Source organism: Callospermophilus lateralis, chromosome 2 (genome assembly GCF_048772815.1).
Source record: "Callospermophilus lateralis isolate mCalLat2 chromosome 2, mCalLat2.hap1, whole genome shotgun sequence".
Taxonomy (NCBI): Eukaryota; Metazoa; Chordata; class Mammalia; order Rodentia; family Sciuridae; genus Callospermophilus; species Callospermophilus lateralis.
Genome location: NC_135306.1, coordinates 159563885 through 159589788, shown reverse-complemented (window position 1 = coordinate 159589788; position 25904 = coordinate 159563885). Strand labels below are relative to the sequence as shown.

Below are 25904 nucleotides of genomic sequence, written 5' to 3'. Positions count from 1 at the left end.
CCATTTCTAATCAACATTATATTGAAGGTCCTAACAAAGCACTAAGGCAAGAAAAATAATAATAATAAAAGACATCTACATTGAGAAGAAAATCAGATTGTCTTTATTTATAGGCAGCATGATTATCTATGAAATCTACAAGGAAAAAAATTATTAGAATCAGTGAGCACAACAAGGCTATAGTACATAATCAGTATGCAAAAATCAATTATATTTCCACATACTGGCAATGACTAATTGAAATTTAAAAATCAGTACCATGGAACTTGAGATGAAGCTTAGTGGTAGAGCACTTGCCAAGCACTTGCCTAACACATGTGAGACCCTGAGGTTCACTCCCCAGCAGCACCAGAAAGAAAAAAAGTATTATTTACAATAGCATCAGAAAAACACAGAATAATATAACAAAATATGTTAAGGACCTGGACACTGAAAATTACAAAACATCCCTGAAAGAAATTAAAAATATTTAAATCAAAAGATATCTCTTTTTCATGGGGTAGAAGATACAACATTATTAAAATGTCACTTCTCCACAGTAGGGTTTACCTAAACAATCTGTGTAGTCCCAGTGTCTCGGAAAAGCTATTTATAGAAATTGGCAAGCTAGTTCTAAAATCCACATGGGAATAAAGAAGACCTAGGATAGCCAAAACAACTTTGAAAAACAATAAAATTAAAGGACTAGCACTATCTGATTATAAAGTTTTAGTAATCAAAATTTTGATCATTGGTGTAAATTAGATTGATGAAACAGTTTGTCCAGAAATGGACTCAACACATATCTGTGAACTGTTACTTTTGTCAAAGATAGAAAAGCAATCAGTGAAGAAAGGATATCTTTTCAATAAATGGTATCCTAACAACTGGATTTCCAAGGGGTGAGGGGGATTCCCCTAGCACCTTAAGAAAATTTATTCAAAAATACTATAAAACTTCTAGAAGAAACACAGGAAGAAACCTTTGTAACCTAGGGATAAGCAAAAATATAAGAGAACAAATTGATAAATTGGACTGTGAAAGTTAAAAACGTATTCTTTAGAAATCACTTAAGAAAATGAAAAGACAAATCACAGAGTGGGAGAAAACATTTGCAAAGCTATATCTGCCGAGGGACTGTGTTCAGAATATATAAAAAATTCTCAAAACTCATTAAGAAAACAATCAAGCGCAAAAGCACGCGCTTGCGCATGCTTATATACAGGCGCTCGCTCTCCCTCTCCCCCTCCCCCCCCCTCCCTCTCTCTCCAAATGGGCAAAACATCTCTACTGACTTAATAAAAATGGACTAATGAGAAATAAACACATAAAAATATTTGACATTGTTCTTTGTTAGGAAATAAAAATTGTAACAGAATACCACCACACATCTATTCTTCTTAATGAATGAAAATTTTAAAACTGACCAAAGTTTTTTTCAGGGATATGAAGAATTGACCATAATACTACCATTAAGAATTATAAAATTATGGAACTATTTTAGAACAGTTTGGCCTTTTCTTTGAAAGTTAAACATACACCAACCATACTAATCAGACTTTTGAACATAACTCTTCTTAGCAGTTTTATTTATAATAGCCAAAAATCTGCCAGGCACCGTGGTGCACACCTGTAATCCCAGAAGCTCAGGAGGCTGAGGCAGGAGGATTGTGAGTTCAAAGCCAGCCTCAGCAACATAGCAAGGCCCTAAGCAACTCAGCAAGACCCTGTCTCTAAATAAAATATAAAAAGGGCTGTGGATATGTTTCAATCCCCAGTATCAATTAAAAAAAAAAAAAGCCAAAAATCTGGGGGGAAAAAACAATGTCCACCAACAGGAGAATGAATAAATAAATTGTGGTATATCTATGCAGTAGAATGCTACTCAGAAATAAAAAGGAATGCATTATTGATAACCCAACAATGTGATTGGATCCTGCATAATTATTCCTAGTAAAATGAGGCAGACAAAAAGAATCCATACTTTCAATTCCATTTATATAAAGTTTGAGTGCAGACCTACCTGCAGTGGCAAAATCAAACCAGTGTTTGGTTGCCTAGGGAGGAGGGAGTACAGGAAGAGGCAAAAGGGACACAAGGAAGTTTTTTTATATATATTTATTTTTTAGTTGTAGTTGGATACAATTTTTTATTTATTTTTTTTATTTTTATGTGGTACTGAGGATCGAACCCAAGGCCTTGCACATGCTAGGCGAGTGTTCTACCGCTGAGCCACAACCCCAGCCCCCCCACAAGGAAGTTTTGAGGAGTCATGTTGATTATTTTGATTGTGTTGTGTCTATATATGTCAAACTTTACCAGATTGTACACATTAAATATAGTTTATTATATGTCACTTATACCTCATTAATACTATTTACTACTAAAACAGTATCTTGTGGTAAACAAACTTCTAAACTCTTAATCACCTACCCATATATCATAAGTCCTTAGAGAAAATTGTCTCTGGTCTAATTCCCTTTCTTCTATTAAAATAATACTAAATAATCAGTGCAGTTCCAGCATCAGCATATTATGGACTGTGCCTTTTTGGATACCACCTGGTATGGTACAGCAGAAGAGTACATTTGTCCCACTTGACAAGGAAGAAAAGAAGCCAATGTACTAGACAAACTGAGTGCCTAGGATATTGGATTAAACAGACACAGTGATTTTTCTTGCTTACTGGAAATCCAGCCACCAGATTTCATTTTATGAATTCAATCAGCTCTTCATTTCTCCCTGCATTATGGTAGAAAGACATCTCAAAAAATTTCTTATTTCTTAATATCACATTCCAAATGTGGTATCTGGGTACTAATCAACCCAGCATCCAGGCACATCTGACTTATTTTTTCCACTGGAGAAATTCTCACATGCTTTTTACTTCAACTGTTGCTGAAGAGTAAAAAACAAAGTTGTTCTGCATCTTCTTTTCCATTTCTGGTAGACTGGGCCATGAACCTCAGTTTAGGGGTAGATTTTTCTTTTTATCTCTTTTTCAATCCCAGGCAGTTAGCAACTGCAGGCTCCCCTGTGGCACACACACAAGAACAAACACTTATCCCTTGATGCTAAGTACCAATTCCAATCCTAGAAGGGGCAGTACCAGAGGCTTCAGAAAAGTGACCTCTCTGACATAATTATGGAGGGCAGGGTTTGTGGTGAGGCCAATCCTCAGTATAGTGGTCTGTGAAAGAGGTTTTTTTCTACTTGTAGAGGAGGCTTGTGGTCCTAACATGATCCCTGAAATGCCTATAGGTTCATCTTAAGGTCACATTCATTATCATTTCCATTCTACTTTACTTCAGAAGTGAGTTTTTAAAATTATTTTCCTGAGCATATTAACTATCAGAACCAACAAGAAAAGACACAGTTGTGAAGCAAGAGGTTTCTATGGAAATAATCATTGAGAAAAGTGTTATTTGGGGCTTAGTTTAAAAAGGTTTTATAAGTGTTTCTAGAACTAATTGTAGACTAGGTCAATAGAAAAAAAAACCCTGAACTCTTCTTCCCCAGAAACGATGATCTGAGGGCTGGCTTTAACTGCAGGTTTATTCCAGGCACTGTGGGGGCAATTGTCCTTTAAGTGCACCCTGCCTGAGTATACTGTAGATTTCTCCTCTCAGATGATTGGCAGCCAAGTACCATCTTCAGTTGCCGTGTCTCCTTATCTTTCTGGGCTGCCACTATCTGATCATCCCCCTCTCCATCATGTGTACACTGGCTCCATGGAAGATGACCATTGATTGCAAACAAGGAGCTCAAACTAGAAAGCTTTATATTGCAGTAAAGGATAGGTTAGGGGGAGACTTGAGTCTGGGCACCTCTTAAGGAAGTGAACACCAGAGAACTAGGCCAAGTGGAGTTCTAACCCAGGGCTATCTTCTAGTGTACCTGTATATCAATAGGGGCAAGCATTTGAATGAGAATTGTGTATTAAAGGACATGGTTGACAGTTGATACAAACATCTAACAAAGCAAGGAAAGAAAATATTTTGTGTTTATTTTTCCTTTATGGAAATAGAAGAAAGTATTACTAATCCTAATAACCACTTATTTTTATTTTTATGCCCAGAGATAATGCTGGGCAATAATGTTGAACCTTAAATGTGCCAGATTGACTTAAGTTTTATTTAATTATAACCACAAACTCTTCAAGTGTACTTAGACTTTATAATTGTTGCTCATATACCATAATCACAGGAAACCCATGATATCTAATCCCTTCATTTTCACTGGTGAGAAAACTCAATACAGATGTTTATAATTCTAACAGTCTAGAGGATGACACACTACTCAACCATGGAGAACCAGGCCAGGAAACAGCCTCACTGTGTACAGGCCTGTTGCCTAGGTTGCAGACTCTCTAATCTTCCTAAAAATCAATTTCTTTTACATTGCTTACATTAATCTAAAATTTTAGATTAATGAAAAAGCCAATAAGAAAATTTTGTAAAAAAAAAATACTTTGCTCATCACAGAAAACTAGGTTTTTAATCAGATGATAAACTTTGATAAATCAATCCACATCATTATTTAAAATGCCTACTGTTCTGTTGGACAATCAACATATTATACACATGGCTGCTCACCTCAGCTGATTGCATGTGGGTCTGTATGGCCAAATTAAACATGGAGAGGAAAGCTAACATTTATTCATTTGAAATAACTCTTAAGCAAGCAAAATTATGATTGGAACTTAACCAATTTCAGATGATCATGAGAGATTGTTTGAACATTGCAGCAGCAAGATCACCCAGTGGACCAGGGAGTGTCACAAGGTCATTATCCTGCCTTCTGCCAATATAAGAAGGCTCCATAGATCTGAATATAGCTGGTCTAAAATATGCTATAGACATACAGTGACCCAGTGACTTCCAAACATTGCCTTGCCCTCTCTCTCTCATATCTTTCCTTTGTCCTTGCTCCTGTGTCCAGTGACCTTGCTGCCTAATTTACAAATGAAAAATAAAGTTAAAAGGCATAAGCTCCTCCCGCTTCCTTTGGCATATGAACATACCTTTACCTACTCCCCCATCCCTCCTTGTTTCTAAGGTTGTTCCTATATCTGAGCCTCTTCATTCTTGCTTTTCCAGGGCCTTACTCTCTCGGTTATTATATTAACTCTTTCTCTAAAATTGTTCTCTCTACTGGCTCCTTCCAAGTTGCACACGTTTTTTGTTGTTGTTGTTGTTGTTTTTGTTTTTGTTTTTGTTTTTTGTCTAGAAAATATCTCTTACTTTCCCCTTAAGCCACCACTTTCTCTTCCCAGTTCTCTCATTACCAAAATTCTGAAATACAGTTTTTCTTACATTTCATACTATAACACCACAAATGCCTGGAAAGCAAGAACTCTAACTTACATTACTTTCTGTCAGCATGCCTCTCATGGTGTAGAGTGGGAAGTGGACACAGACTTGAAACATAGCAAATCACGATTCCCATTTGGACTCAGTAGTTACTATTGAGTAACTTAATCTTGCTGATCCCAAGCCTCCTCAAATGTAAAATGATAGCAGTAATGCCTGTCCTACAATGGTGCAAAAAGTAAATAAGATTTTTTATAAAACCTTTCATTTGGTGGCTGGCACATAGTAGATGCCCAGAAGAGCACCTGCTTCCCATCTCTGCCCATAGTGGAGATTCATTTATTGAATGAATAACCCAATGATGATCTCAGCAGGCATTTGTTTTTTGTTTTGTTTGATTCTTACTCTTCTTGCCTTGTTTCAGGTTCACAACCAGTATCCAGCTGAGTTTGAATTCAATCTCTATTACTTAAAGTTCTTGGCCTTCCACTATGTATCTAATCGTTTTAAGACATTTCTCCTGGATTCTGACTATGAAAGATTAGAGCATGGTACGTATTTATATGTCCTTGTTCTATCCATTTTATTAGTTTTGCATGTTTTTAATGAAAACTCTAATCCTGGAATGGTGGCACACACCTGTAATCCCAGCTGCTCGGGAGGTTGAGACAGGAGGATCATGAGTTCAAAGCCAGCCTCAGCAATGGTGAGGCACTAAGCAACTCAATGAGACTCTGTCTCTAATAAAACACAGAATAGGGCTGGGCATGTGGCTCAGTGGTTGAGTGCCCCTGATCTCAATCCCTGGTGCCCCCGCCCCCCCCCCCAAAAAAAACCTCTAATGATGTAAGTACTCCCAAATGAGACAGTTAGGAGTTAGGGTTTTACTACAAACTACCAATGTAGAGTGGATATGAACAACTGCAAGATTCTGAGATTGTGGTCTGTGTTAGTTCTTACAGAACAGAACAGAACAGCAGATGCTCATTCCTCTGTAGCACCTTTGTAAAGTTAAATCTGCTTACTATTTTGATACCTCTAAGTGATACCATGTTAGGAAAAATATTTGACTCAGTTTTTTCTTCCAGTGGTACACTTTGATAGGAAGGGTTACATGACCTGTTTGAATAACAGCTAACACTGGGAACTCTGAAACAAAATAAACCAGGGTTAAATTCCATTGCTGCCAATTACCAGCTGTGTATTTTGGGGGAATTGGGTATGTCTCTGAGCTTCACCTTCTTCATCATTAAAATGGGGACAGTTATAGTCCACCCTTTAGGACCATGATGATAACATGAGGAAAGAGTTGTAAATGTCTTAGCCCAGTCACTAGCACTATCATTACTATAATTTGTAACAGTTATAGTATTAGCACAAAGTAGATTCTGAAAGCCCCAGTGAAAACATTTCCCAAGGGGATTTTATATTCTTCTTTTGTTGTTATGGAGCCGGGAAAATACACATGACTAAAAAAAAAAAGGCGATATTCAGTACATTAGATGTACCAGAATATTCACAAAGAGGACTCTTAGTGACAAAATATTTACTGATGTTCTCAGTTTAAAATCTGAAATTATGAAATACTGTTTTCCAGGGTGTGCTTATTACAGTTGTCTAGTATGATATTTCATACTTTTGGTAAGGGAGACAACACTGGTCAGACCACTTCCTATCCTGTTTATACTTTCAGACCTTTGTTGACTCATGGAATTGCCATTCCTCACATCACAATAAGAAACAAAATTTCTTAAGAACCATGTCTTAGAAAGATATTCATTACAGCTAGTTTACAGCTGCATGGGTCCTGGTCTTTAAGCCAATTGATCTGTGTGACTGAGGGGGTCACCAGTCACTCAGCTTATCACTGAAAGGAACAACATATTTTAATATTGTTGTGAGTAAAGTACAGTTGTACAGAATAGTTTGTTTTGATTTTTGGTTTTTTAAATAAGGTAGTTTGTTTTGTTAAATTAAGCTTAGTAGCATATTACCTTTAGCCACATGCAGATGTGGCCAAAACCTTCTTCTGTGGATTATGACTCTCTTCATTAAGAAAGCAACAAAGCCTACTGCACTGATTCTCAGAGTCAACCGAACATTAGAATCACCTGGGAAACTTTTAAAACTCCCAGTGTCCAGGCAGCACTTCCCAATAGTTGAATCAGAATCTGTGATGATGGAGACTGGACACCAACAGCTTTTTAAAGCTCCCATGTGCTGCTAAGGTTAAGAACAACCACTGGCCCAGTGAGGAGAATGCCAAACTAAGGCAGAAAATGATTGGGACACTGGGGAAACTACTTCATCTCACCTTAAAAGTCCACTCTCCAACCCCTCAGTTTCCTCTTCTGGAAAACTGGTCAAGGATATTTGCTTTCCTGTCACACAGAAAAAGATTAATAAATAAAATGAAGTGAATAGAAATTTGATATGTATTGAAAGATGATCATAGTTGTTTGATATGATAATTTTGTGTCCTAGATATGTTTTCTCTTAAGACACATAATTGCATTTAGAATCCTAGAGTGATTATTGAAGGGTCCTTAAAGTTCATTTGCCCAGTCATCTCTCTGAATAGATGGGCTACCCAATAGCCACTCACCTAATTAGCATCAAAGAAGCCTGGTTTTATGTCTCCAGTCCAGACTGGGCTACCTACTTTGGAGGCTGTTCCTGCTGTGTTTGGGTGGATGCACTAATTATCAAGCCTACACGGTAAAACATCATTTAGGAACAGCTGTGGCAACTACCTCCACATCCAAGATCAACAATTAGAGAGTAAGGCATCTCAGCCACAGCTGGAGGAATTCATCAGTCATAATACTTAAGATTTCATCAGTAAAGCCTGAACACCATGAACTCTCCTGTGTCCCAGAAGATTAATTTGTTGATTATTATATACTGGATTATAAAATTATAATTTGATAGGATCTGACACTAGTGCCTGATGCTTCAAACTGTTCTTTTCTTTCTTTCTTTTGTTTTGTTTTTGATGTTGATGGACCTTTATTTTATTCATTTATTTAAATGTGGTGCTGAGAATCAAACCCAGTGCCTCACACATGCAAGGCAAGTGCTCTACCACTGAGCCACAACTCCAGCCTTCAAAAACTCTTCTTAAGATGTTCCCTATATAGTGCACATGCTGCCCTAAGACAGTCATCTGGAAGGCCAGATCTCACACCTTCTCTTCCAGTTTCAGCTCATTTTCCTCCTATCTACATAAGTATCCAAAGTCTATTCCACCTGGAGCTAACTGCCCCACAGCCCTTCAGTATAATCCTTGCCTCCTCCTAAATGGAGCTATGAAGGGACCTTAAAAGTCCACTCTCCAACCCATAGAGTAGTCTGAATTTTGAACACTGGACTAACTTGGAGAACTCCCAAAATGAATAATATCTGGGGACTGTCGCAAAGATCCTGATATAATTGAACTGGAGTAGACTAGAGCGTTGGGGTTTTTTCTTTTTTTTAAGCCCCTGATTTTTCTAATGTGTGATGAAGTTTGAGAACTACTCCACTGGAATTATAAGACAGAGGGGAGAGAAAAAAATTAGAGAATAAAACATTCATTAGTCTTGGAAGCCCCCTGTATTATAGGATTTCACATAGCCTTGGGCTTGAGGCATTCTTTTCTGATAAACTGGTAAAATGCTTGTTGACTTTTGACTGAGTCATTTCATTCAAAGCAAGACAGCACTGCTGAGACACCCTTCCTGGACCTTTACAGAAATCCCTCCTGTCTCACCCTGACACATCTTCCTCCTTGGTTTGGGGGGAGTTTTTTGTTTGTTTTTGGGGGGGTTTTTTGTTTGTTTGTTTGTTTAAAGGCTCATGTGAGCAATCAAGTGACTTTTGAAAGGTACAAAAGTGAAGTATTTCCCTGAGTTCTGCTTTCAGGTTACCTAGTGATATAGAACATGACCTTCTATCATCCCAAGTCTCTGTGACCATAATTTGCATATATATAATCTACTAACATTTTAAATGGCTTTGTTAATAAATAGCCAACAACTTTAAAAGGAAAAATAAAATTATATTTTTAACAGAGTTTCATCAGATAAATTCATAAGGTCTTCCATTTTCTATTGAAAAATGTATAGAATGTCTCCTGGCAGGACCTCTATGACTGTAGATGCAGATTTTACAACATAGAGTGAAGGAGAATAACTTCCTAGGAAAACCTTGCCTATGTTTTCCTTCCACTTTGATTTGTTTTCATATAGCTGTGAAGTTCCTTTCATCTTTAGTTTGCAGTTATCTTCTAAGGTTTCTGCACATATGTTGCTGTTTTTAGAGTCATAAGAAGTGTTTCACTTTTTCATCTCTCAATGCATCACACTTTAGGCAAAAGTTAATGTATTTAACTTTAATTTTGTTTGATTTTTTTTTTAATTTACAGGAACTTTATTTGATGATAAAGGAGACAAGCATGCCAAGAAAGGAATTTGTATTTGGGAGTGTATTGATAGAATGCACAAGAAGAGTCCCATTTTTTTTAACTATTTATATTCACCAGTGGAAATAGAGGTAAAGTAAAAAAACTCATTTATGTTTCATTTTCTAAATATTTTGTGTTAAAGTTTTCCTTTGTTTTAGTGTATATACATTTTTGTAAATATTTGACAAGGTTTCATGCCAAAAGCTATTTTAGTTTGGGTTTGGGTTATGATGGAAATGGAGAATGAATGCTAAATTCTTGCCACAAAAATTAGGATCTGACCCCTAAAGTCTAGAAAGGATATCAGAATCAAAGAAAGGCAAATTCTCTTAGGTGGTTTAGGCTGAAAAATCTAAAAGCTTCAGGAAAAGCTTTCCAAGTCCATCTTACCAAACCCATGAAAATACTCCTTTGTGATACAGAGATTTTTGGTGCCCAACGCAAGAAGGATGACGTATCTCAGGACAACAGTGTTTTGTTGTGTGCATCTGTATGATAAGGCTCTAAGATGGAACAGGAGCATTTGATAGGCAGTACTATCCTTATTTAGGAGCAAAAGAAGTCCCTTCCCTGGGTGCCCTGCATTAGAACCCCAGTTGCACCCTCCTCCCCTCCCAAGGTAAGGAGTACAAGAAACCAAGGCACATCTCTCCTCATCTAAGCCATGCTCTGGGTACCTTGAAATTCCCAAATTCAAGGAGTTTGGCTACTCACCAGGCTACTTTTCCCAGTCTAGGCCCAAGGTTGGTGTGAGAAGTAGCTCCTCAGCAGAGGGAAGACAGAGTCTGTACATAAACATTCATTCAAGGCTGGGATGGGAGGAAAAGCTTAAGCCAAGGACTGGGAGCAGAGGTTAGATCCCCCAGTGCTACCACTTCCTAGGGTACAATTCATCTTGATGTATAACTTTTAATATTCAGGTGAATGATACTTGAAACTCCATTCACATGCTTGCCCGGGCCCCTGCAAATGTTAGTAAGCTTGGGGTACTTTGGTCAATATGAAATTATATTTCAGAGTTTTCTTTAAACAGGCCCTGAAGCCCAATGTAAACATCTCCAGCCTCAAGAAGTGGGACTACTACACAGAGGAGACCCTGTCCACAGGGCCTTCATATGATTGGATGATGCTGACTCCCAAGCACTTCCCCTCTGAAGAATCTGATTTGGCTGGAGGAGCGGGGCCCCAGAGCCAAAGGAGAACAGTGTGGCCATGCTATGATGATGTCAGCATCATTCAGCCCAATGCTCTCACCAGACTTTTTAGTGTAAGTCAGCTGTGTGCAGGCACACAGGGCTCACCCTGGGAACACATGGGGCCTTAGGAACCAAGCAAAGCAAAGGCTGGCTCATAAATTCTGAGCATGGCTTTCCTAGTGTCATAGGTAGCACTCCAAAAATCTGAAGAAACCAGACTTGCTCCCCTATATCAGTGGGGTACAGGCTTAACCAATGAAAAGATTTTCAATAAAAGTCAGCTTCCTGCATTTCAAGGAAGCAGGTGACCAAAAGTAGTGATTTGCTCCTTCTGAGAGCAGCTGTTTTAGCTTCCCAAGCATCCTGAGTCAGGCCTATGGCTTTTGTGGGTGCTTTACTTCCTCTGGTCAGAAGTGTGGGTAGCTGATGGCCTGATGGGACTGCTGCCAACTACCTTCTGCAAGAAAATTCTGGAGCACAGCCATTCTGGCAGTAGCTACCCTGAGGAATGGTTTTGAGTCCTCATGTGGTCCAGACGGTTCCTAAAGAGTGCTCTCCCTCTGGTTTTCTGGGCAGGTACAGTATGCAGCAGTGATAGCACTGTACCAGACCCCTATCAGAAGGGAAATCCGTCTCTTTGGGCATTTCTTGGTTCATTCTTTTCACATCTACTTTGAGTCATCAGAGTTGAGGGGCTCCTCTGTCAAGGACAGACTTCACATCTATCTCAGCCATTAGGGTTAGGACAGGTCCAGTGCTTGACCATTTACTTTGCCCTTCAGATTTCTCATGGGTTGCCCAAAGATGAAGGTGAATAGGATATATATTTTATCTCTTGCTATTTAAGCCTGTCTTTAAAAAAATAACCTGATTATGAGTCCTGATAGATCATTTTCATCACAGTGAATCATACCAACTCATGCGTGTACCACTCTTCCTGGCTTGGGAAACCTCTGAGGCCCCACATATATGACTTTTTTTTAACTGTCCTCTGCCATGCTGCTCATCTGAGCCCAATACAGAGGAAATATGGCTCTGGGGCACATCCTGACTTCTATGAAGTACTGATCTGTCAGAAAACTTCATTTATTTGCAGGAAATTGAAAAATTGGAGCATAAATTGAACCAAACCCCTGAGAAATGGCAGCAGCTGTGGGAAAAAGTAACCATGGACCTTAAAGAAGATGCAAGAATAGACCGGGTGAGTTGGCAGAGCCCCTGAGGAGCTAATTCTTATCTTTTGAGGGTACTAGGTCAGGTGGGACCCACTGCCCCAACAAGGGGACTCTGGATTTATGGCCAGAGGGAAAATGGAAAAGGGAGGGGTCATGCCCTGGGGGTCCAGGGCAGAAAGTTCCAAATGACTGAATACTTCCTGAGTGTCTCACCATACCACAGTGACATAATACTTAATGTTTCAGGGCACTGAATCCAGGGAAAATTACTGGGTACTTTTTTATCCCAGTGTCACTGTGGTTTCAATTGATCTTCTACCACATGAGGGAGGAGGGGAATGCCAAGGCCATGTTTGCTCCAGAGAAATAAGCATAGAAAATGAAAATATTTTAAAATGACAAAATAAGCTGCTTTCTGTTCCTCATACTTCCTTTTCTGTTTCTGATTTAAGAAGCATTTATCATAGAAATGTTTTTAAACCAAATACTCTGTTTTCTTCTTCTCACATCCCATTTCCTGTTTCTGATTTAAGAAACATTTATCAGGCACATAATATGTGCAAGGGACTGTGCTTAGTAGCAGACACATTCACATCTTGTCCAGTCCACAGTGAGGAGGGTCCTACCTCATACATGAGGAAGCAGGCAGAGATCTCACAGCTAGTAATTGGTAGTACCACCATTCAAATTCACATCAGATTGGTTCCAAACATATCAGAAAGGAAATTAGGACAGATGAGTATTCACAAGAGCATTTCAGAAAGGAGAGGTCAAGAGGAGTGGAGTGAGAAGAAAACCTTTGGTAAGGAGGGACCCTCCAGGCTCTGTCTCGAGCCTCAGCACCTAGGTGCTGATAGCACATAAGCCATGGGCAATGCCTTTATGCTTTTTTCCTCAGAAAGATAGTTTCTTGATATTTTTCTGATTATTAAAGTAAGGTATTTTTTAAATAAGATAAGTCACAGCAAGTTATAAAACAAAAGATGAAAATCACCCATAATTTATAACTTGAAATAAACCACTGTGCTCTCCCAACTGTTTCATCATTCTAAGCCCACAGACAAAAGCGATTGACTTTTACATACTGTTTTTTAACCTGCCTTCTTTTTTACTTAATGTTGGCATACGTGTCCTCTATTTGCCACCATGTATAAGTCAGCAGCATCATTTTAGTGACTGTCTAGAACATCATGTACAGAAATAACATTTTAACTGGTCCCTTGATAATGGATATTAGAGAGTTTACAGTTTTTATTTTTAAACAGCCCCAAGATAAGTGTCTTTGTACATACATCATTGCTCATAGTTCAGTTTTTTCTCTTGAGATAAATTTGCATAAGTGAAATGATCAGGTCAGTTGCTTAAAGTCTCTATAAAGCTTTCTTAGCACCTGTTCCTTTGTTTTCAGCCCCAAAGATACCCACCAGGGTCCCCAGGAATTGTGTCTACGAACCTACCTTCCTATCAGAAGAGACCTATGTTGCACCTCCCAGACAGTAGCGTGGGCGAAGAGCATAATGCCAGCATCTCCCCATCCAATGGGGTGGACCGAAGGGCAGCCACCCTCTATAGCCAGTACACCTCCAAGAACGATGAGAACAGGTGATGTGCTGAGCTCTGCTGAGTCTGCTAAGACTCCCCTTGCTGCCCTAAGCTAATCCACAGGCCTATGTGACAGCCTGTGCACTACAGCCTTTTGTAAACTTGAAACAGATTAGCTTGAATTCTTTTTTTTTTTTTCCTAAATGCTTTAGATGGTTCTTTGAAGAGGAAAAAAATGAACCTTACAACTAAAAATAATGCCAAGAGGTTATAGTTATTTGTGGTTGGTTCCTGATTGTTATTATCTCATGTTTGCCAGAGCTTTTGAGGGAATGTGTGTTAGTCAGCACTTTTTTTTGTGGCACACATAAAAAACCAGCTCATGCTAGCTGAAGCAAAAGGAATTTACTCATAGAAACTAGGACAGCCAAAGGCATGCTGGTTTCTTACACAGTGTCTTCAGGCTCTTGTCTGTTTCCAACTGTGCTTTTCTCTCTGTGTTACACTAATCCCAGCATAGCACAGAAGGTGGCTGTTAACAGTTCCTAACCTCACAAGTGTGATGAGCCCAGGAGAAAAAGGCAGTCCCTCCCCAAAGGTCTAGTACCAAATTCCAGGGAGAATTCTGACTGTCCTTTTTGTGGATCACATAGAGGAAATAGAGACCTAGCAAAAACAACAGATGTCTCCTTTACCACATTTTCTAAGTAAAAAATCAAAATTACTTTGTTGTCATTTCTCCTAGGTCCTTTGAGGGAACACTTTATAAAAGAGGGGCTTTGTTGAAAGGTTGGAAACCACGTTGGTTCGTTTTGGATGTAACAAAACATCAGGTAATACTGTTAACGCCAGAAGAAATTACTTCTGTGGGGCTGGTCTCAATCCCTGGCTATTATTTGGCTCTCAACAAACAGATACATTCCTCATGTACAGACTGCTGTCCTAGAGTCTCTCAGATGCAGCCTGGGGGCTCCTCCAGGGCCCCTGATTTCCCTAGTAACCTTCTGAGGAAAATTCCAAAGTAGAGGCACATTCACTCAGAGGCAGTGAATTGAGTCCAGAGCACAACTCTTTTTAATGCTTGAAAATCTCCTGTGTCTTCCCTTAAAGCCCAGGTCAGGAAGCACTGAGGTCTCAGCCTGTTGCATGTGTACCATATGCACAAATAGGCCTTTGCGCGTGCCACAGAATTCAGATACCTTTCATCCTCACAGCAAACATCCAGCCATGACTGAGGGTGTTAGGCTACTCAGGAGATGTTTACTGCACCCCACTTCTGTGCCCATCACTATACTAGTTACTGAAGAAGGCATTGCTATCCCTCAAAGATGGTAGCAACAGGAGAGGGGAGGGAAGGGGAAGAGGAGGCCCTACCCAAACCTGGAATTCACAGTGGTCAGGTATTAGTCTTGACCTTGTTGACCACATTAGGGAACCTTCTTCCATTGTTAGATTCTTAGCTATTATTCTCACAACTAAAGATTATTAGCCTTAGTGTCATAATCTTTGCTCCAGGGGTTTCAAAGGAGAGAGATCCATACTCAAACCTCCCACCTCTCCTCTCTGCACCTTTTATTACTGAGAGCTATGTGGCCTCTCCTTATGACCAAAGGCCAGACAGCCTGAGACAAAGGGTTGGTGTTCATTCTCACACATTCATCCAGGCAGACTTCAAGAAAGTGCTGAACTATTACCCTCTAATGCTCCCGTGGGATCTGCAGCTAAAAGATGATTATATTTGGGGCCCACTTTTTCCTCTGCTCAAGGGATTTCGCAAAAGTTACAGAGTCTTTATTCAATAACTTATTCTCACATATACAAATGGAAGCCCCCTTAGGGAGACTGTACTTTAAAGGTGTCTCTGAAATCATAGAGCCTACACTGTGCAGAAGAGTCCATTAAACCATTAAATACAACAAAGGAGAATGTCATAATTTTTCCATAATTTAAAATTACACCAAATTATACTTGCATTCTTACCAATATTTTGGATTTCTTTAACATGAAAGGTAGATAGTTTTTCCACTTAGCTCTGCTCATACCACTTCTGAGTGGAGAGACAGAAAAGTCTGAGGCCAGAACAGCAGTGACAGAAACAGCAGACACATTCCTGTCATGCACAGTGAAATCCACGGGCTGTATTTCACCAGCAGGCTCTTTAACTTTTAAAATATTTTTTTCTTTCTTTCTTATTCCAAAACCAATGCATGTGTTATTACACCAAATTCAGATATTTCATAAAGATCCTAAAGTCCCCAATGCAATCAAGCATTAAGCTGTTGTGTTCTACAGAAATTATTTTATATCTATATGCCATTTGGCAAACTTGCTTTTTAAAAATAATGTATCTTGAACAATTTTTCTACCAGTTTATAATAGAAGTCTTCCTTGTTCTTTTTGGAAAGCCATCTAGCATATTCTATTTTATTGGTAGTTATTATTTAATCAACCAAGGTTCCACCGAAAGAAAAGGACCTCTTTTCTGATGCTGAGCTAATGAATGCAGTGGGGAAGAAAAGTCCTTTATTTCTGTGTCTGTAGGATAACTTTGTAGAGCTGGGAAAGATGTTCAACAGACACAGACATTTTCAGTTTTAGTTGATATTGCCAAATCATTTTCCACAAAGATTTCTAATAAATTATATCCCCATTAATAGCATTCAAGAGACCTCATTGTCTTGCTGGGTATTATCAGTCATTTTTAATATATTTCAATCCAAATGAAAAGTGAAATCTTAGTCATTTCATTTACTTTTCTCTGATCAGCAAAGTTGGTTATCTTTTCAGATGTTTATAGGTCTTTGTCTTTCTCCTCTGACTTGCCTATCTTTTACTAGCTTAGGACTCTAAACGCCTTTGTTATATGTTGTGTAATTCTTAATGATTGTTAGCTCACTATTTTTTATATGTAACATATTTACCTGCTCAAATTTCAAAGAAGGTCATGCATCTTGTGCCCACTTCCTTCTCCCAGCACTGGTTCTTCCTAGAGTCAATCAGTGTGTATTTTTTTTTGCAGATATAAGCACAAGACAGAGAAAACAATCAGATACATTTTGGAAAGCCATGCCATTTTCCCTTTCTATGTCTTTCACATCCTATCTGATTCCCTTTGATTCTAGCTGCGATACTACGACTCAGGTGAAGACACGAGTTGTAAAGGCCACATTGACCTGGCAGAAGTAGAAATGGTCATCCCTGCTGGCCCCAGCATGGGAGCCCCAAAGCACACGAGTGACAAGGCCTTCTTTGATGTAAGTTGATCTTATTTCTCTTTTGGTGACTCAGCCTGCACATCATTCCATTGGCCTTCAAGACACTATGGGGGCCCAGAGCAGTTGGTGGTGACTGCAGAGGAGTAACAGACCTTGGCTGTGGGGAATACTGAATTTGAAATCAGCACTGTGAACCCAAGCCTGACCTCTCTGAGCTGTCCATGCATCTCAGATCCACTCAGGGAAGCCAACAAACTCTTTCAAAATGCTGTTAGTCATCTCAGTAACCCTCACTTTCAAGGACAGATGCCGCTTCCTCCATATCCAGTGGTCTTTCAGCTTGAACCTCCACAGAAGGCTGTCCTTGGTCACACATGATAATTATCTGCCCTAATATCTTCAGGGGCCTGAAGGTGGGCCTTAGGGCATTTTATGGGCCACAGGACAGAAGGTGACTTGTCTAATCCCTGGAGTCAAGCAAGTCTTCATAAAAAGCAGAGGTCATATTCCAGGGTCCTGATCAGGCCAGGAGACCATTTCCTTGTCTCTTGGCTTCCATTATGGCCCCAATTGAAGAAAAGGACACAAAGGCCAACTTCATAATAAGGATGACTCTTGGGCTTTCCCCCTGAGCTCCCTCACCTATACTACATTGGTGTGATATGTGAGAGGGGCCAGAGACTCCAGCCAGTTCTGATCCTTACCCGCAGTCAGAGGTGGCCCCAGGAATGCATACAGTCTCTTTTGTGTCCCCAGTACCTATCTATTAACATCACCTGTGACTTTCGGAACTAGAAAAGTAAAGAGACCATAAAGGCAGTGACAGTGTGGTAATGGAGAAAGAAAAAATAGAGGTGCTGGGGCAGTATGGAAAGGAAGGTTACAGGGATTGATTTGCCACTTGCCAAAGCCAAAAAACCGTGCCCTTCATCTCTGGTTCTCTGTCATTTGGTTTTTTAGCTCAAGACCAGCAAGCGTGTGTATAATTTCTGTGCCCAGGATGGACAGAGTGCCCAGCAATGGATGGACAGGATCCAGAGCTGTATCTCTGATGCCTGATACCTTGGTCAACCCAAGAAAAAGGAGGAGAGGAATTCCTGCTGCCAGATAGAAAAAAGACATGAATCCTTGAAGAGCAGGCAGCGAGTCATCCCAGGACATGGCCTTCTCCTGCCTGGTCTTACCCAGGCCCTCCTTACAGCAGTTACTACATCCACTTCACCTGAATGGGTGTGTCACACAGCCTGGTCAAGAGCACCAGGCCCTTCCTATGTCTTGCACTGAATTGTTCTAACAGGGTCTTAGTGGTTAGGGATCAGAAGAATTCTCCTGAACCTGCTCTCATCCATCCCCTAGGCAAAATGGCCACCACCTACTTGAGTCCTTTATGAAGGTCCTTTATGTTCTCCAAGGTCATAATTTCCTTGGAGAACTCTTTAATAAGCAAAAATCAAAACCCTCCAAAGATCATCTTACATCCTACATAGAGTAGGTTTCCCATCAAGACACCTACTCTTATGCCTGACCTTTGAGATGCTCAGTTCTCTGGTGCTACCAAAAGGTGCTTCCTTGGTCCTTGCTCTGCCATTGAGGTTCCCAGTGAGAGACATTATTGATCATTAACAGGCAAAGAGGGAGCTCACAGGATTATCCTGATAGAAAAAGCTTGCCCAGGGAATGATGCAGCGATGACCAGGCCAATGCAGGAAATGCTGCTTCCAAAACACGGAATCCTCTAGACTAGAGGTGGTCCAAGGATGCAGGGCCTATGTTCCTGTGTGTTCTTCTGCTCTCTGACAGCTTCTTACACAAAATAACATGCAGAAAGCTGCATGCACTAACCCACAAACCCTTGCACTGAGCTCCTAATCAAGTGAAGATGTTGGAAAGATGGCAGCCAGCTACTTAGAGCCACACACCCCTGACAAGCACATTCTGCAGCAGGGCTGACACCCACACAGCACTTCTGCACATGAAAATAAGAACTGCCCTTAGGTTCTCTTTATTTTGACAACCTTGTGTTTGTTCATCCTGAGGCCCAAGGATCCTGTTTGCTCTCGGTGAGCAGGAACAGCCTCTGCTGCCTCAGCTGCTCTGCTCTAGGTAGCTCCATCACTGCGTTTGTTTTGAAATGTTAATATGTTAAATACCAAACTAATATTTCAAAAATATGTATATATGATTTCTATATCTTTGTTTTTCAGATAGCCTGCTTATAATTTAATATAAAATTAACTAAACTGATTCATTCATAAGATTTTAGTAATGAAAGGTTCCCTGTCTAAGAAAAAGCAACTTTGTAGGTTAAAATAAGTCAGATTTTCAAATTTAAAATTGCCTATACAGTAGGACATAGAAATGTGTTAATATATAAGAAATTGGGGAATAATAAGAATGAAGGACTTTTCTATCATACTCATTTTATAAATTTGCCACCTGTGAAAATGGTTTTGCACATTATTTGTACTTTTCTTTGTATATGAAATAATTTTTTGTACTTTGTAAAATATGGAGCCCATTGTACTTTCAGCAATTTGAGACTGTACACAGTGCTTCTTTTGTAACTGGATTATTTTAACTTTCATGAAGGCATTACATGCCTTACGTTCACTAACCACCTTGAATTAAATTTATTTCTTAAGAAACAGCATCCTTCTTGGACTGTGAAGTGACATTTGTTCTTCAGTGCACAGCCCTCCAAAGGGAAATGTTCAGGCCTTGTCATGAAATGGAAGGTTCAAGGATAAAACATAGCCCACTTGGGCCTTGGTTCTGCCAATGTCATTGCTGTCCTTTGCTCAGGAGTAACAGATGCTGGACACACTGTCCTGAGCTTCTGGGTTCTGGACACTCTTCTGCAGTGTTTAAGAAGACACCTCAGGCCAGTGTTCTCACTCCCACTGCCACCCTACCACCTGCTCTCCTGAGCTGTGAGAGACTGGAAGAATCCCTTACCTCCTCTGGGTCACAGTCTTACCACCTATGGTAGGTGACCATTTGTGAAGATTTTTCAGCATAAGCCATTGGAGTCTTGCTGGGTAGCAGACTGCTACTTCCATCAGCAACACAAAGAGTGGTCAGGGATTTCAGTTCTGGTCGATACTTCCTCCAGCTCAGTCCTTGGAATTCCCTCATGTAGCCAGCAGAGAGGCCCCTTCTCACCTCAGAGCTGGACCTTTAAGGAGACCTCCCTGAACTAGGCAAGAAGACCTCCAAGAACCACAGGGGCCCAAGTCAAGGCATTGGTATCCCCCTCCTTGGGCCTTCAGGTTTCCTCAGTCTAGAGGTCACATGTGACCCAGCCAAGAGGCCCCAAGCCTCCTCCCTAATGGCCAACCCTGGGACATGCCACTGTACACTGCTCTGTCCCTGAGGTTCAGTCAGGAGGAAAACATCTGAGATTGGGGGTTGAGCATGAGCCATATGCACAGTGTCCGTACCTGGATGCCCTTCATTCCTTGGGGCGGAGCTGAAGGGAAGGGACACTGGGTTCCAAGGAAGACAGACCCTGATTTGTGCCTTGCAACAACCTGTAGCAGGCCCCTCCCTACCTGGAAGAAATGCACCGAGCAAGAAGTACAGTTGGTGGCATGGCACCTTGATGGCCATCGATTCAGAAGCTCTCCAAATCTCTGTTCATGAGTTTTTATAACCCAATGCTCTCCATCCCCTGAAGCTGAAGAGCCCAAAATCTCCCACCCTCTATTCACTTGTTCTGTCTTTCTGGTGACCAGCCCCCCCCCCAAAGCTATTGAGGGGCCCTACCCTAAATCATTTTACAGCATGAACTCAGGTGGGGTTGAAAAGGGCACATTTTAAATAAGACAACAGAGGACTGTCTAAGAGTTTTAGCAATTGTGTCCTAGGAGCCCAGGACAAAGACCAAATTTTTTTTCATATACCTTATGTTTTCATAGCAATGTATACTGTAAGCACATATTTCAATACAACCATATTTCCACGGCTATCATTCTAGACAATAGATTTAGAGCAATTAGCCTGCTCTTAGCAGAACCTGCAGTGGGAGAAGCTGGGTTCCAGTGCTGGCTCTCTTGTAATTCACTCTGTGACCTTGAACCAGTCCCTTCATTCTGCTGAGCTTTGGCCTATGAAATAAAAGACTCAGGGGTTGGGGGTGTAGCTCAGTAATAGAGCACATACAGTCCTAGATTCAATCCCCAACACATACACACAACAAAAATGAGGGACCCAGGTGGTCTGTCACATGGTGATTCCAAATGTTTACCTTGACAAGGACTCAAGTTCCAAACTGAGATTTAGAAGATTTGCTGGAGAAAAATAAATAAATCAGTGCTTCTCCGATGCTAATGCTCTTATAAACCATCTTGTTAAAATGAAGATTCTAGGGCCTGGAGGTGGCAGAGCATGTGCTTAGCATGCACGAGGCCCTGGGTTCAATCCCCAGCATCAACAATAACAAATGATCTTAATAATTAAGTCTGGGCTGAGACTTGACCTTCCATAGTTCTAACAAGCTCCTGGGTGATGCATTTGCTGCTGGTCAAAAGAGCACACAGGTAGTAACAGATGTGTTAGTCTCAGTCCTCTGAGAAGCAAGTGGCAATGAGAAGGAAATGAGGGGAAGAGCAAGAGACCACAATGCAGATGTGACCCTTGGGTCACCTTCCAGGCATTCTGGGTATGTACTGCCTTTTCTGACCACAGAGCCTCTGTCAGCACTATGTTCTAGGGCCTTACAGAATGCATGATCCAAAGTATGGAATTCCACACAGCATAGCATTCAATGATGATTTATGGCTGCCACCAGGTCACTTTGGATTCTTTGTGTCCATAGGCCAACAGACATGAAGGGGAGTCACCCTACTGCCAGGAGTAACTGACCTTGATGAATCATGGGCCCTTCCATGATGGAAAGAGCCCGAGGCAGTTGGCTTCCTCAAGGAGTAGAGCCACACTAGGGGTCAGCATCGGCCTCTCTTGCCAAACCCTGGATATTCCAAGGCAGGAGTGTCTAGGTTTGCCTTGGGATGTGAGAGTCCTTGCTGGGGACCTCTGTCATCCCAGGTTTGGTTTTCTGCCACTCCATAGGAGAGCCATTGTGCTGGTTCCCACTTGGCCGTTGATGAGGGCTGGCTAATGTCAGCAGTGCAGGTCATTTTCCTCCCTTGCTTATTCACTGCCTCCTCTGTGTTGGGTGCTTTCAGGTGAGCATTAATGTGCTACAAAAACACCCAGCATGCTTTCCCCACACACCCACCTCCAGCCACACACCTCTGTCACACCACGGCTCATCTCCAGTCTTCCAGTCCCCTGACCAAACAATCAGGCAATATAGATACCTACTGCTTTGGACACTTCTTCTTGCACTCAGAGCAGACAGCCAAGCACTCTGCTCACTTCTCTACCCCCGGGGGTAAATTTCTCCTGGACAATCAGGGAGACACTGTCCATCTTCACCACATTCCCATGTACCAAGTAACCCATCAGTAAACCAGGCCCAGGCTTTTTCCTTTTCTTAGCTGGTTACACAGGACCCTCCATATGTCTTAGGTGTAAGGGCTGTAGGGGACAGGCCCTGGCTACCTCCTCTGATCCTGCAAGTTCAATCCCAGCTGCAGTATTTCTATCTCACAATAGACTCTGCCAGGCCCATCTGACTTTACAACTTGATGCCTCTGACAGAACTCAGCCCATAATAGACAATTTGGAGCTTCCCATTTGGTATTCCATAGACAGTGTTCTGTCACCACCAGGGACTATTTCTCAAAAGGTATATAGTCGCTGGGCATGGTGGTGCACATCTGTAATCCCAGCAGTTGGGGAGGCTCAGGCAGGAGGATCATAAGCTCAAAGCCAGCCTCAACAACTTAGCAAGGCCCTAAGCAACTCAGTGAGATCCTGTCTCTAAATAAAATATAAAAAGGGCTGGGTTCAATCTCCAGTACAAAAAAAAAAAAAATTATCTAGTCCTCTGCTGCTGATGGTGCAGCCTTGCTGCAGGATCCCAAAGGCCCATGTTGTGATTTTGAGTTGGGACTCTCCATCAGCTCCCCGCTACATCTTTCCCTTTTATCACTACTGACATCTCCAACACCACAGAGTCTGCCAAATCATATGACCAAACAGCAGGGCTGCTCTCACTGCAGTCTTAGGATTCCTCAGAGCCTTTCCTGGCAGGGCACCCAGCTTCCTCTGTCACCCAGATTGACATGTTGCCTCAGACCCCAAAGGAGGTTGCCAGGCACCATGCTTTCTTCACTGTAACAAGAGATGCAAGACACGGTGATTTCTTTTACGCAGAAGGGGGTATCCCAGCATACCCGACCCCTGGGCCCTTAAAAACTTCACTGCAGAGGCAGCTCCTTGAATCTCCATGGCTTTCACACAACACACTCGACTCAATCTCCTGCATAATCAGCACGATCGTGGCTACAGTGAATCAATGTGATGATTGTGGGATGTCCAGAGGGTCCTCCTCTCTTGGGGTGGCACTGTAACAGGGGGAAGAGAGTTGACACAGCTTGGGGCAAAACTTCTGACGAACACTGTTGTCCATCCAAAGTGAACGTGAACTGTTTCTGATCCTCTTCTCTAACTGTAATAGGAAAGAACACATTTGCCAAATGGCTGCATCCACAAACCCAAAGCCTGATTCATCTTCACCAGCAATGATTCTGCCTCTGACGCAGCAGTTACAGGCAAGGCTCCCCCTTGGGCGAGCCTCAGGGGTCTGCAGTCTTTCTCCAGTGCCCGTCATTTTTCTGCAGGGGTCACAGATGAATTAAATGGAGGACTGTTAGGGACCCCCAACCCTTCATCCTTTAAATTGTTCATGATGGCATTAATCTCTGCCACACCCCCTGGGATGAGATGTCATTATTTTTATCTACTCTAAAATGTGGCAAGAGCCACAGGGTGAAGGAGAAGGGAGAAGAGAGTTCCAGAAGTACCCATTGGGGAGCTGGAGTCGTGGCTCAATGGCAGAGCACTTGCCTAGCACATGTGAGGCACTGGGCTGGATCCTCAGCACCACATAAAATAAATAAAACTGTGTCCATCTACAACTAAAATACATATATATATATAGTACTGACTGTCCCCACTTGGCCTTCTCTATGAAAGCTCTTACCCAAGAGACCAGGGGTTACTCCCACTGTCAAAGAAATCCCACTGTCAATTAAATCCCTGGGTGCAAGGAACTAGTGGGTGAGTGCCTTCTGGGAGCCAGTGGGCCCACAATGACCAGACTTCTGCTTATTACCTGGCCCCTGTACTGACCAGCTTTCTATCACTATAACAAATATCCAAGATAATCAGCTCAGGAAGAGAAAAGGTTGACTTGAGCTCAGTTTCAGAGATTTTGCTCCCTGTTCTATTGGCCCTGGTTTGGGGTGAGGCAGGGGTGGAGGGAAGAGCAAAACCACTCACCTCTTAGATGGAAGGTAAAGAGGGTAAGGAGGGATCCAGCGTCCCATTCTCCCCTTCAAGAACAGGCCCCCCAGTGACCTGGGGGGACGCTTCAAATAGTAGCCCTTCTGAGGGACCATGATCATGCTTGTAGCTCCAGATATTAATGTCAACTCAAACTCCGTGTCTACTAAACTTCAGGATATGAATAACTTCAGCCATGCTCCCTTTTTTAGGGAGCAATCACGCAAATCAGCTGCAGGTCCCTTTGGGGTTGGGGGGAGGAAGGGCACTGAAGGAATCATGGTAGGTACTTGCTACGATTTGGCAGGGCCCTGCCTCCTGAAGAGGGGGACATCTCTTCAGGGGGTGGTTCTCTTTCTGGAAATGAGTTTAGGTCTGGGACCTGAGCCAGGGATTGCAACTTTCCATTGTCTCTGCCTCCTGCTCTCCATTTCTGCCTTTATTTTTGTACCAGAGTCTTTGTGGATATCGGTCTAGCTTGTCCTTAGTGGCTCTGCACTCCATTAACCCTGTCTACACTTCGTGTGAGCCAAGCCCTGTGCATTCCCCCCAGTAATGGCCGGCCTTGCCTAACATATTCCTGCAGGTGTTCTTGTTGCATGTGATTGACCCCCGGGCCTCCTGCGTGCAAGCATTCCACCCTAAGCAAGGGCTATGTCCCCAGCCCCACCAGCCCCACCAGCCCCACCAGCCCCACCATCACTATTCATTTGCAGCCCTGGTAAGGGAGCCCAGGGCTCAAGCATGCCAGGTGAGCGCTCCAGGTCTGGGCTACACCCCAGCCCTCCTCAGCTTTTTTCTATTTCCTCTCTGCTACCCCCCTGGGGGACTCAGGTATTTCCACCTCACTGAGGGCTGGCTACCACTTGTGCCAAATTTCTAAGAACCGTTCCTGCAAAGAATCCCGGCTGCAGTGATAACCCTTCCATCTCCAGAAAGCAGCCTCCTGTCCATGGCTTGTGGTTTATCCAGGTCACATCTCAGCCCTTAACCAAGCCCTCCCCAAGTCCAGTCCCAGGAGTACTCGCTCCCCTGGCTCCTGCAGCATCCCCGGGATTTAATTCTCACTATTCTTTCACAGTATAATCTCTTTTCTTTTTTTGTCAGGCTCAGCACATCCCAAATTATTCTGGAATTCAATCCTCATTAGTGCCCTTGGCAGCCAGAAGAGAAAGTGGGGCAGCCCTAGGAGGTGCAGGGGGCTGAGGCCTCACAGAGCACTCAGCACAGCCCCGGTGGCGGCTCTTACTAGGAGAGAGGCCACCCCAGGGAGGCCAGGGAGTCTGCAGTGCTACATCCTTACCTCCTGTTTCAGAATTCCAGATCTTCCCCACCCCAGACCCCTAGGGTGACTGTAGCACCAACAATTAGATCTTAGCTGCCTCTTGGCGGTGACCCCTGCTCCTCAGGGATTCTTCCAAGCCTCCGCAGAGCTCTCTGGCTCTCACACCCCTTTGAGGAGCCTCCTCATTGGCCCTCACAGACACAGAGCTCCCGGTAACCAGGGGATGTTTGAAGGCATCCCCCCATAGCTCTGCAATGTCTGCATCATCCCACCAGCCACAGCATCCCTTCCCTTGGAGATCTCCCCCAGGTCACTACTAGCGAAATATTCAGCATTCGTTCTG

General features: G+C 42.1%; 1 protein-coding gene across 3 annotated transcripts in view; it reads left to right on the top strand.

Annotated features, from left to right (window-relative positions):
• Sbf2 (SET binding factor 2) overlaps positions 1-19513 on the top strand; it is a 417940-nt gene extending 398427 nt beyond the window's left edge. For all 3 annotated transcript variants that reach the window (XM_076846869.2, XM_076846870.2, XM_076846868.2), the window contains 8 exons: positions 5716-5842; positions 9697-9824; positions 10769-11002; positions 12028-12132; positions 13515-13708; positions 14394-14481; positions 16771-16902; positions 17824-19513. In XM_076846869.2, coding sequence (XP_076702984.1) covers positions 5716-5842; positions 9697-9824; positions 10769-11002; positions 12028-12132; positions 13515-13708; positions 14394-14481; positions 16771-16902; positions 17824-17922 — 1107 coding nt within the window. In that variant the 3' untranslated portion in view covers positions 17923-19513. The remainder of the gene's footprint in view (positions 1-5715; positions 5843-9696; positions 9825-10768; positions 11003-12027; positions 12133-13514; positions 13709-14393; positions 14482-16770; positions 16903-17823) is intronic.
• Positions 19514-25904: the final 6391 nt, after the last annotated feature.